At 36.6% G+C, this 12,198-nt stretch overlaps 1 protein-coding gene across 8 annotated transcripts in view; it reads left to right on the top strand.

Annotated features, from left to right (window-relative positions):
* Window positions 1–12,198, top strand: part of VPS13B (vacuolar protein sorting 13 homolog B) — a 439,567-nt gene that overhangs the window by 320,751 nt on the left and 106,618 nt on the right. For all 8 annotated transcript variants that reach the window (XM_062627313.1, XM_062627314.1, XM_062627315.1 and 5 more), the window contains 2 exons: window positions 995–1,697; window positions 11,319–11,456. In XM_062627313.1, the coding sequence (XP_062483297.1) occupies window positions 995–1,697; window positions 11,319–11,456 (841 nt within the window). The remainder of the gene's footprint in view (window positions 1–994; window positions 1,698–11,318; window positions 11,457–12,198) is intronic.

Genomic DNA, 12,198 nt, shown 5'->3' with positions numbered 1-12,198 from the left:
GAGAGGTCCAAACATTTTAGCATATGCTTCCCATCTTGTCCCCAAGCTCTTTGTAGGATTTCTGCTTGCTTCACAAGCAGTACTGAAAGTGTTTTATTTCTGAAGCACTTTCTTATCTTAGCTATCTCTTTTTCCTGACCTTGTGCTATTAGTCCCTGGACGCAGATTTGCAACTTTTTGCTTCACTTTTATATTTTCTGTGATAGAAGTAACTTTCTTTTTCCTGTTTATCAGTGGTGTCTTTTCCTTTTGAAATATTTCAATATGCAATGATTTCTCATGTGAAACCCCGTGAATGTCACAGCCAAGACCATATGTAGCCTTGGTGATCCTTGGTAAACTAAGAGCTCTTACCCCATCACAGAGCCAATCTTTAGATAATGGTGACGTTTCCTTTAAGTTTGGTGTTTTATCTAAGGCAGCTGTCATTTCCAGTTCTCTTAAGAAAAATATTTTTTCTACAATATAATACTTATACATTTAAGCTTACAATTTCCTAACAGCTTTCTGTGATTTTTGCAGTAGATTAGAATTACATCTGTTTCATCTAATCATGGTAAAATATTTTAGCGCCAAAGAGGACTTTTTGACCATCAGTGCTCAAAACTGAAAAACAATTCTGACTAGGCTTTCTACTTACAATGCATTATTTCACAAAGATACGGGTTAATATGAATCCATACATTTTTTGTAGTGTCTTTAAAGAAAGATTTTAAATTGAAGAAGGAGTCATTTAAGCCTAGAAATCATTACCCCTTTTTTTTTTCCCCCTTCATGTTTTTTGGCACTTCGTCCGTTGTGAGTCATCATTTCATTGGAACAGACACCTGCTGTGTTTTCATGAGTGATTACTGTGTTAAAGTTAACTTGGCAGATATTTTTTTTATAATTCTGTCTTTTGACATCATGCTTATATAGTGATTGTTTGCTGCCACTGAAATGGAAATAATTGGGATATGGGTATCCTGAGTTAATATAATATTTTCCTTTGCAGGTTTCCAAACAAGAGCAGAAAAAAATGGATGTGTCTGATGGAGGAACAGTTGAGACCTTGTCCCGTTATAGCGGGGCACAGGACAGTGGGATTGGCAGTGACAGTGTTAAGATCAGAATCATTCAGATCGAGCAGCAGAGTGGTACCAGCCAGCACCGCATTGCCCGTCCTTCCCGCCAGTCTTCCATCGTGAAGAACCTCAATTTCATTCCTTTTGACATTTTTGTTACAGCAAGTCGAATCTCTTTGATGACTTACTCATGCATTGCCTTACCTAAATCAAAATCAGTACAAGATCAGAAAGATGGAGAGAAAATAAGCAAAAGCTCCTTGAACCTTCCAGAAGCGGGCTCGGGTGGCAACCATGATACCAAGAAGTCCAGTCAGCCATCTATTTCCTCCATCACAGCAGACGATCTTTTGAACAGTAATGTTCCCCTGTCTGCTGGGAGAAAGAGAGGTCTTTTGTCACTGGAAAGTCTGCATGCTTCTACAAGATCGTCTGCTCGACAAGCCCTGGGTATAACTATTGTTCGGCAGCCTGGTCGGAGAGGAGCTGGGGACATAGAGCTACAGCCATTTCTCTACCTCATCATTTCACAGCCCTCTGTGCTACTGAGCTGCCACCACAGAAAGCAAAAGGTAGAAATATCAGTGTTCGATGCTGGTCTTAAAGGAGTAGCCTCAGACTACAAGTCCACAGGTAAGAGCATTTAACTTTCACTCCTGGTTGCAACTACCAAAATAACTGCACATCTCAAAGCTAACTAGAGTGGTAGGAAACAGCAGGGAGACTTTTAACATGTCTTTGAAAATCATTCAGTAAATATACATATTTTTAAGATTATACCCCACAGCCGAATCAAGTGTGTGAAATGTTTGAAATTAATTAAGATCTAACCTTTTAGCAACCAGTTCTTCCTGTTCCTCAATATTACTTTCTCATTACCAGATTACGACAGGGATTATTGCATTACTCTAACTTCTCAGTGTTTTGTAAGGAAGAGTTGTAATCCAAGGTGATTTCATAAAAGCCATTTTTTAATGACTGAAGGTCACAATATTTTCCTGTACTAACCTACTGATAGAATTTAAAGATAAACATTGTAGAAGCACCTGGTGTTTTGATCATAAACTGTAAAAAAATTATAGTGATCTTCCAAATGGTATCTCATGATGTCATATATTTTTAAGTTTTCATTCAGCTGAGTAATAGTGTTTTGCAAGAAGTTCGTTCTCTTAATGAATGCACATATGTGCAAAGCTTATAATAAGAAATATCTGAATAACTGTTCATAAGAAAATATTCTGAAATTTTCTTTTTCTGTCTTATCTGTACTGCAGAAGAGAGAAATCAAATTATTGCAGTTCATCTATCTGATAGCCAACATTGGGTATAAGAATTAGATGAGGTACATCATTAGAGTGTGTTAGCCCCCAAAAGTGTAAATGAGGATACAGAGATATGCTGAACGCATAGCCAGAAAGTTATGGGGGGTTTGAATGAGACCTGTAGGTAAAAACCACTGCTGGTTTTCCCTTGCCAGAGTTCATAACGTTGGTTGTGAAAAGTAATATGCATTTTTGTGCAGCTATACCGAATCTTTGAGAATATTTTTCTTTTTTTAATTGGCATTAAAATAATGTCCTTATGCAAAAGACTAAAGTGCTGGTTTTAATAGATCTTATCTTTTGTTAGAAATCCAAATTACAGTGTACCTTTTAAGAGGGATTAAACAGTGAGGAAGATTAGACAGCCAGAGAGAAGATACTTAAAATAGGGTGAAGATTCATTCTCTGATACACTTTATTTTATCATTCTTGCATTTTTGTTTTTGCTATTGCCATCCTGTCTTAAAAGAAGCACAGCTGTCATGAATTTGATTTACTCCAGATTCTCATGTATATTTCTTAAATACCATATAGAAGGTGGACATTGTAACAATTAAAAGAATTAACAAAGCAAAGCTTGAAGGCAAATTGGGAGTAGTTGTAAATTAAAGATCACAACTTCATTAACTTGGTGTTTTGGAAAGATGCTATTGGACTTCTCATGTCTGAGGCATTGAAGTGTGTTCTTGTACTAGCTGCCACTACATTACCAATGCACTAGGCAAAGTTCTCTCCATTCTGCTCTTACAAGGAAATCTTCCACCATCACATTTTTGGGAACAATTCTAGAAGACACAGGCTGAAATAAAGTCTTCCTACAAATCGCAAGTGGATCATAGAGCGCATAAGCATGGCAGAAGTTTAAATTATAAAGATAGTAGTAACATTCAGCCAGAGAGCTCCTTCATCACCAGCAGTTGTTCAAGTGAAACCCAGAGGAGTTGTCTTGCAGGACTAAAAATCAGCTGTACATGGGGTTTGCCCTTTTTTTTTGGCTTTTGTCTCCCTGTCAGGCAAGGGTCAAAGAGTATGGAGGCAGGTGTCAGACATTATGTGAAGGCAGAAGTTCTGGTCTCAGCCTTTGTGAGAGGTAGTAATTACCTTGTTCATGTATCAGACAGAACTCTGTGCTTGCTACTGAAGCTTGCTCTTTTCAGAAGAGCTTGAGAGGTGGGTACCAAAGTATTAGTGCCTAAAAACACTATGCTAAATGCATTAATAAGTTAATAAAACTAATCCACGCTTCAAGTCACATGCCAATTCACACAGCAAAGTAGGAGTGTAAAGTCTTTGTTGCCTCTTGTTTAGGAAGATGTGCTGTGCCTGTAATTGCATTGTTTGGGATTAATGTCATACCACTGTAGAAGCATCTTAGTTTTGTAAATTTCTAATTTTCATTTCTAGCACACCTATTTGAGGGAAAATAGTCATGAACTATGTGTTTTATATATATGTATACATATGTATAACATATATGTATATAACATAGAATCATTAATCATATGTATATAACATAGAATCATCTATAATCATAGAATTGTAGCATAGTTAGGGTTGGAAAGGACCTTAACATCATCTAGTTCCAACCCCCCTGCCATGGGCAGGCACACCTCACACTAAACCATTCCACCCAAGGCTCTGTCCAACCTGGCCTTGAACACCACCGGGCATGGAGCATTCACAGCTTCCCTGGGCAACCCATTCCAGTGCCTCACCACCCTTACAGGAAAGAACTTCCTCCTTATATCCAGTCTAAACTTCCCCTGTTTACGTTTGAACCCGTTACCCCTTGTCCTATCATTACATACATATACACATTCTATATATTGTATACCTTATAATACAGCATCAGAAGCTCAGATGGCATTTTCTGCATTGCTGCAGTTGATTTCATCAGTCACACCAATTTGTCTTGATGTTATGACTATTTGCTGAAAGTTTTATCTGAGAGAGATGTGTCATCCAAATCCAGAACACTATAAAGTTTATTTGAAAGACATAAGCTTTTCTGCCTTTGTATACTACATTCTTGTATTTCTCTATATATCAAAGTCTGGAGGGTGGGAAGAGGGTGTAAATGGCAGTTAATTTCCAGCAAATATTGCTAAAGAGTATTTCCCGTTAAACTCTCAGAAGACTGCTTTTCTTCTGTCTGTATGCATGCAGCTATCTCTGTAGTCCTGAAGTAGGGTGGGAAAGAGGACACAAGGTAAACATAAAAGATGTATTAAAACTGCATTATAGAAAGTGATAGAGTGTATTCCTCCTGGGGAAAAAACCAAACCCAAACAACAACAACAAAAAACTCCACCCCAAAACCAAAAAGCAAACAACAGACATTTAAACAGTGGGACTAGGTAAGCAGGCCTGTTGAGAACATTGTGTGCATTACATCACATGATGGAGTTAAGCACCAGCACAGCAGCAGTGCAGAAGATCGAGCGTATGAGGAGATTGCGAATTTCATAATAACCTAGAAAGATTGAGATTTCTTTGGGCAAAAGGATAAAATACATGATGTGTGTTATAAAGTTTTATTGGTACTCCTGTGGGGGTGGTTTCTCATTACTTATACTAATATGGTTAAGCTATATATGAAATATGTAATTACATCCAAAACATACTAATAAAAGCTCTACCATTTCAAATCATCATTCTGTGTGTGGGTGTGTATGTATATATATATATATACACACCATATACACTGCATACAAATATTTTAGGAATGTTTTAAAGCATTTAAATTTTTTTTCAGTCAGTTCTGTTGTGTAATTCTGAAGACTTGACTGCTGTTAGTTTAACAGCAGTAGATTCAGGTCTTATGAAATATGTGCTATAATTTCTTCAAGTTTTTCTAAAAGACTAAAATCCCAGTTTTGAAACAACTCTCAAATCTTGCAAGGCAGAAGCAAATACAGAATTCTGTTGTGAAATTAGGAGGGTCTTATTTTTTGATGCATGTTGGTTCCAAAAAGAAAATCTCTAGGGTAAAAAAAAAATGTTGGTAATAGTCTGAATCTAGTTGTTTTCCATCCCTTACCTCCCCTTAGCGTATTTCTAAGAAATATATTGATCAGCTGTAAATAAACGAAGAATAGAATTCAGAAATGGGCCTAACTGGTAGTGTGAGGAGAGTCTGTTCTATGAAGGTTTTAATAAATTAAATAATAATAAATATACAGTATAATAAATTATACTGTAAGACTGCACCAGCAAGAAATTCAAGGTGAAAAATTCTTAATCCTGGGCTGATGACAAAATTAAACTTACTTTAGGATGGTTTACTCTTTGAACATATATAGGAATGAAGTTTTTAATACTTTTACAAAGCCACATATATTTTATTTGGATCGTAGAATCATAGAATGGTTTGGGTTGGAAAGGATCTTAAGATCATCTAGTTCCAGCCCCCCTGCCATGGGCAGGGACGCCTCACACTGGACCATGTCACACAAGGCTCTGTGCAACCTGACCTTGTACACTGCCAGGTTTGTTCTTATTTTTGAAAGTATTCATGGTAGTAGAGCTTAAAATTCAGGATCTTGCACATTAAGCTGTCACTGGTTTTGTGAGTATTGCACAGGGGCCAAAACACGAAACTACATTCAAAGATGTTATCCCCTCCGTCACTAGCTGTGTTATTTTACTCTCTGAAGCATGCAAGAAATTAAAAGAATAAAATAAGAGGAAATAGGCTATTTAAAAGTATTGTTAGTGTGTTAATTAGCAGTAGCAGCTCATTTCCATCAGGCCAGTGTCTGTATGTGGGAGAATTTGTCTGCCTTGGAGCTAAAGGCTTGAAAGTTGTGCTTTCAATTTCCTCAGATCTTCTCTCCAACCAAGTCCACTTGCAAGTCGGGAGGAGGAGGAGACTTTTTAGGTTATTAAAATGTTAGCTCAAGTTTATTATGGTTGTGCTGAACTGCTTCAATTGTGGTTTTAAATTATTTTTGTAATTGCACAGCTAGATTGCAATTATGCTACTGCCAGCTATAGGAACTTCAAATCAGAGTAAATAAATTAATGCAATAAATATTAACTGCTTAATTAGCACTATTAAGAAGACTCGTTGCTCCCTGAGTTTACTTGTAAGATTCTGTATATATAGCCTGCAAAATACTATAAACCAACCTTTTTTTTTTTACTCAGTGCTCATCCGATATTTAACAAAAAGGCATCTGCTAACTGTTAGTTTTTGCAAACAGAGCATTGGTCATTTCCACTTAAATAAAAGTGGGTGCAATTGTTTTTAATGTAATCTCATAAGCTGCTTTTATAAATATTGTTTTAAATCTTTATTTGCTTTGTTTCAGGTAATGTAATCCAGATACAAAATTGCCTCATTTCCTGACCATTGTGCTCTGGGCATTCTTGAAAAATCTTTTTTCTATTTGTTTGTTTGTTTACTTTCAAAGAGGACATTGTGGTGCTTGGTTGTTTTAAGGGAGAGAAATTTCTCAGTAAATAACTGCTATGCATGGAATTTCTTCAACATCCGCCAGTGAAGCGTTTGCAAAAAGCAAGCATTGTGAGGCCGTCCAGAATTAATCTTGTTTTTTATTTTATTTTATTTTACTTTACACCCACGCCTTTGATGGCAGGAGGTCCATGAAGAGCAGATGCAGTAGCTAAGACCACATGTAACCTCTGATCTAATGGAAAGCCCAGGCTGCATGGAGAGCAATTCAGGCTGGCTCTGGCAGGAAGTCTGATTCAGTCAGTCTCTCAGTCAGCCTGTGCTTCCTACAAGGCAGAGAGAGGGTTTAAGGCTGTTTCGTAGCATAGCATTGAGGGAGTTCTGCTGGAGTGTCACCTGTTCCCCTCCAAGTATATTTATTGTCCACTACATTTGTATCCGTGGACACGTAGGGGTACAGCCCCCTCCCGTAAAGACAGGCTGGCCTAGGAATGTGCATTCCTCAGGTTACTGTAAGAGCTCATTTTTGAACTTCCTGACACAGCACTTGTGAGTACACTTGTAGAAATGTTTTCCCACTTGTGTTCTTTAAATTCCAGTGGAAACCATTTTTAAAACAAGACCAAACGTTCCACTTCGGAGTTTGAAATGCAGAGATGATTGCAGCATCATACTGGCTTTTAAAATTGATTGTAGACCAAAATATGATTCATCCATTGAAATAAAAGCATGTTGCAGAGCTCATTTGGTCTGAGTTAAGTTCCAGCTGAACAGTCCAAGTTGCCATTCCATGCACACACTCAGCAGCCCTGTCCTCTGCCAGACTGCAGGGATGCTGTGGATTGCTGAGCCCCCTCAATGAAAGCCTCCGAGGAGCTATTCCCCCTGAGCTGCCCTGGCTCTTAGCTACAAACTGGAACAAAACTGCATTCTGGAGAATGCAAAGCTTCAGGATGTGAAATTTATCCTGCCTCCCTTCTTTCCCTTCCTCTAACTAACTCTCCTTTTAATTCAGAGGTTTGTGTTTTGCTGTCTGATGTAAATATATGAATGATGGGATAGCAGCTGAAATCAAAATCTTGCAAATTCAAATCAAGTTTAGGAAGATACTTCATAAACTGTGAAGTTTGGAGCTGAGGTCTGGACGTTAGCAAGACTGAAAGGGTTTTGAATGTTTAGGTGGATTCTAAAATGGCTTGACTTTTTTTCTAGGAAAGAAGAAAGAGGGCTGGAAATGTGGAGGTATTGAAGGCCTCAGCTTCTGAGGCTTACAGATTTTCAATTACAGTCTTGGTTGCAGTCTGTGATAGTTGTCTCACTATTTGCCTTTTGCTGCCACAGACAAATTTTTCACATGGTGCAGAGGATAGAATTTCTGGCCGTCTTCACCACTCTTGACTTCTCAAGCCTTTCTTTTCTCTCTCTTGGCTTGCTGTGGAGTAATTCTAGCCTCTCCTTTTACTTATATATGCATCCCTTGGGTTTTCTCCAGCATTTTCTTTATACAAATAACTGCAAATTTAAGTGTTGATTTTTGGGAGAATCATAGAAAATGGAAATGGAAATGACCTATTATAATACATTATTCAGACCGGTTCCCTGCTGATGCATAATTGTTCCCCATTGTATATTTTATAGTGTTCTGTCAAGTGTATTTTTAAACATTCTGAATGTTTCCATCATTTCCTTGAGGAGAAGAGTCCTTTTCCTGACAGCTCTCCCCATCAGGAATTCCTCACTTTTCAGTCTAAATTTTCTCTTTTTCATTCAAATGCTTCTCTGGAGATTCCCTTGGCATAGGGATTGATTGATTGATTGTTACTGCTTTCTTCCTTTTCTGATCCTTAATCCTATGAAAATGCATAGCTGTTTTTTACTTTAGCAGTTGTTTTAATTAAGGTACGCATATTTCAGTCCTTTGATGTAAAAGAATTTTTCTTATTGAGATATATTTTGTAAGTTCTGTTTGGAACTTGCCTCAAGCTTTTGACGTATACACTGTCACAGTCAGGGTTGAAACCTCTGGATTTTAGCTTTCTTTTCATTATGTAAAAGCTTGCTTGTTGATCCATATCTGGCATATTTGGATGTACGGTCAACACTGTTAACCCAGGTACCAAATTAACCATATGCCATGGACTTAGAGGCACTCAAACTAGTTCTTTGCCTGGCCCTTTGGGAGTGTTACTTCTGAATACAAATCATGTCAAGGCCACTATCCTGCTTCCAGAATTAGCTCACTTTCAGAATAAGAAGTTAAAAAAAAAAAAAAAAGAAAGAAATGCTTGAAATCAGAAAGGCCAGTGCGGGATTAAAAGTAATATATTTTGTTGGACTCAGTGCCCCAGGTAATGAGGTAATGGTGCTGCAGTCCTTGGAGACCTGACAGAGCAAAATAATCTCCTGAGAGCCCCATGGTTCCTTTAGGTTTTTTGATTCTCTGCTTATGTGCTGCCATTCTCAGTGCCCTGAGGGCAGTCCGTGTATAGCTAATGTATTATGTCATGCAAGGATTTTCTGCTATGTAAGTTCTTTTCATCAGAGATATTTTCATCTTGAAACAGCTTCAACTTTGAAATAACTATTAGGTATTTTATAACATAAACACATCTTAGGATAATAGGAATACCTGTAAATGCATTCTTCAGAAGAAATGTTTGTATCTACTGGATTTTCTGAAAAGCCAGTGGGTGATCTAGGTTGCTGTATACAGTTTGTGATTATATCTTTCAGGAATGAGACAAAATAATGCAATATTGCAATATTTTGCCCCATATTGGTATACATAAATGTTTATATTAGTACTTCTGAAGGAACAATAATGTAGAGATAATTTAATTGATTTAGTGATATTTATTGCACAATATTCAGTAATTTTTAAAATGCTTTACACTATATAGTCTGAAAAACATTAGCATGTTATTTATGATGAGCTATCAGATATTATATATAGCTCTATATCCAAGTTAGAGATAACATCCTGTTCAGAACAACTACAAAACTATATTTTGGAAAAGATGTACACTTTGGTGGTAAAGATTTTTTTATTACTATTAGTTTCAGTATACTAGACAAACCCCAGACACAGGAAGCAAGATATTCCCTAAAGCATTTACTATAGAAAAGGGAGTGTGCCACACCATTCTGGTTAATGTAATTAAAGGAATGGGCTAAGAACCATAAAGATGTAGAAATTCACATGGAAGATATACAAATCTGCTGTATGCAGTGACAGCTCTTAAATAACCGTTAGGAGCTGACTTTATAAATGTATAGCAGGAATAAAGGGAAGGAAAGGCTGTAATGTATATGCCATGCAGTACAAATACTGCTGTAAAGTCATTGCCTGAAAATTGATCAAATAAAAACAGAAGAATGTGCTAACTTTTGATCTTTTCCATAGATCTAAAGTCATGATCAATTGGTTTCAGTAGGTTCTTTGAAATCGCATAAGGGTTCATATGTGCCAAGTTTTATATGAATCACATGATAATGTCAAGAAATACAAATTCCAAAGCTGACTTTGTATACCCAGTCCACATATGATTGTGATACTACAATACCATATGTTGACTATAGTAGTGGATATGCAAATACTGTTATTGAAAGGAATCCACTCAGACAAAGCAATTACAGCAGGTTTTAATTAACTGTAAGTGGGAGGAGAGAATAGCATCAAGAAAATCTCCTTAGTTAAGGATGAGGCAGACATTCAGTATTTAACATAGCAGCCTGAATAATATAGGATAATTCATTATTTAGAATTTAAGACCTGTAGTGCCAGAATTGAGAACTGTTATAATGAAGGTTATGAGTTGCTAAAGGTGAAAAAGCCTTTTTATACTACTGTTTTTGCCATTTGCGTTATGTGAAAAATGAAGGCAAGAGTAGCACTTGGAGGAAATTACTTATGTAGTATTATGTTGTCATATTACAGACTGATCAAAGGGATATAATTCAAGGTGGTATGCAAGAATAGCTACTGGCTAGCTATTGAGTGAAACTCCAAAGAGAATTATATAACTGCATTGTCGTTATACTCTATTCCTGAGATCTGGTAGCATTTCGGTCTTTTAGCCTTTATAACTTATCTTTCCATTATTATTTTTTCTACCTGGCTATGAAAACACAATCTAGAAGTAGCAGGTTTTGAGTATGATTTCTCTTTTAAGGACTGCTTAAGTATCATCATAATCAAAGCTAAAATTTTGTGCTATTTTAAGTCATCTTATGGTAACTGATGTCTTTTACTCATATTTTACTTGATATTTTTGTGGGTTTTCTACATTTTGTGTAATTACAGCTTTGCCCTTTTGCCTGTGTATGCATGCATTGTTATACACATGCATCTGTCTGTAGGCACAAATGCTATTTATAGCAGTCAAATTAGGAGTAGTATTTACTGTGATACATTTTAAACTTTTTAATTTTGTTTAATCAATTTGTATGTAGAAATTTGTTATGTATTATCTTCCTGGAATATCATTGATGGCTTACAATCATTATCATCTGTAGATCCTGGGAAGACTCTACCGGAAGCTCTGGATTATTGCAAGATCTGGTTGCAAACAGTAGCAGGAGAGGCAGATGCTAAAAGTGGTATTCCTCCACCTCTTATCACTGTGCAAATCAAAGACTTCCTTAATGGACCAGGTAAACATTGCACTTTAACCTCCCATTTTCTAATGTATTCTCTATGTAGATATGCACATACAGACACACACACATCAGATCATCAGAAAAATTTACTCTTTGCTAATGAATGTGAAATTTTTTTCCAGCAATTGCTCTGAATTGAAGCCAAAGTTGGGGAATGGTCAGTTTTGGACCAGCCATAGGTTTAAGCTCTGATTATTTATTTTCTTCCCAGAGTGAAATTAGAAATTTTACTCCTCACAGAGGCTGAGGAATCTCCAAAGGAATGAAGCCTACCTGCTTCTAGCCCTGGGACAGCTGAAATTGTGTTACAGTTGTGTTTATTGTAAAAGCTGACTTTTAAAATGTTTCTGAAGATTTGTATAAGCCACGTTCTCTGGGGCTCTTTGGTACCTGGCATTGCAGATTCCTGTCATCTAAAGTGTTGGCACCGTGAAATTTTAAAAATATTGATACCGTGTTTCTTTCACACACAATATTATGTGGTGTAGTGTGAAGGTTTATTAGTATTTACTTAAAATAATGTGACTTATATTGAATAATATGGTTATATTGAATAATATATGGTTATATTGAAAGTTAGATAATTCATTTACGTTTACCTGTGCCACCATCATTCATTTCTCTTGTTATATTTGTTACGATTTGTAGCGTTCTGTATTTTCCCCTTTCTTACTTCACTCATTATGCAGTATGAATTGTTGTCAATCAGTCACTTAGTGAGCAGCTCTTCAGTACT

The sequence above is a fragment of the Pezoporus occidentalis genome, unplaced genomic scaffold (genome assembly GCF_034315485.1).
Source record: "Pezoporus occidentalis ecotype Australia unplaced genomic scaffold, CSIRO_AGI_Poc_V1 ctg3, whole genome shotgun sequence".
In the NCBI taxonomy this organism is placed as follows: domain Eukaryota; kingdom Metazoa; phylum Chordata; class Aves; order Psittaciformes; family Psittacidae; genus Pezoporus; species Pezoporus occidentalis.
This window is presented reverse-complemented; position numbering and strand designations above follow the sequence as displayed.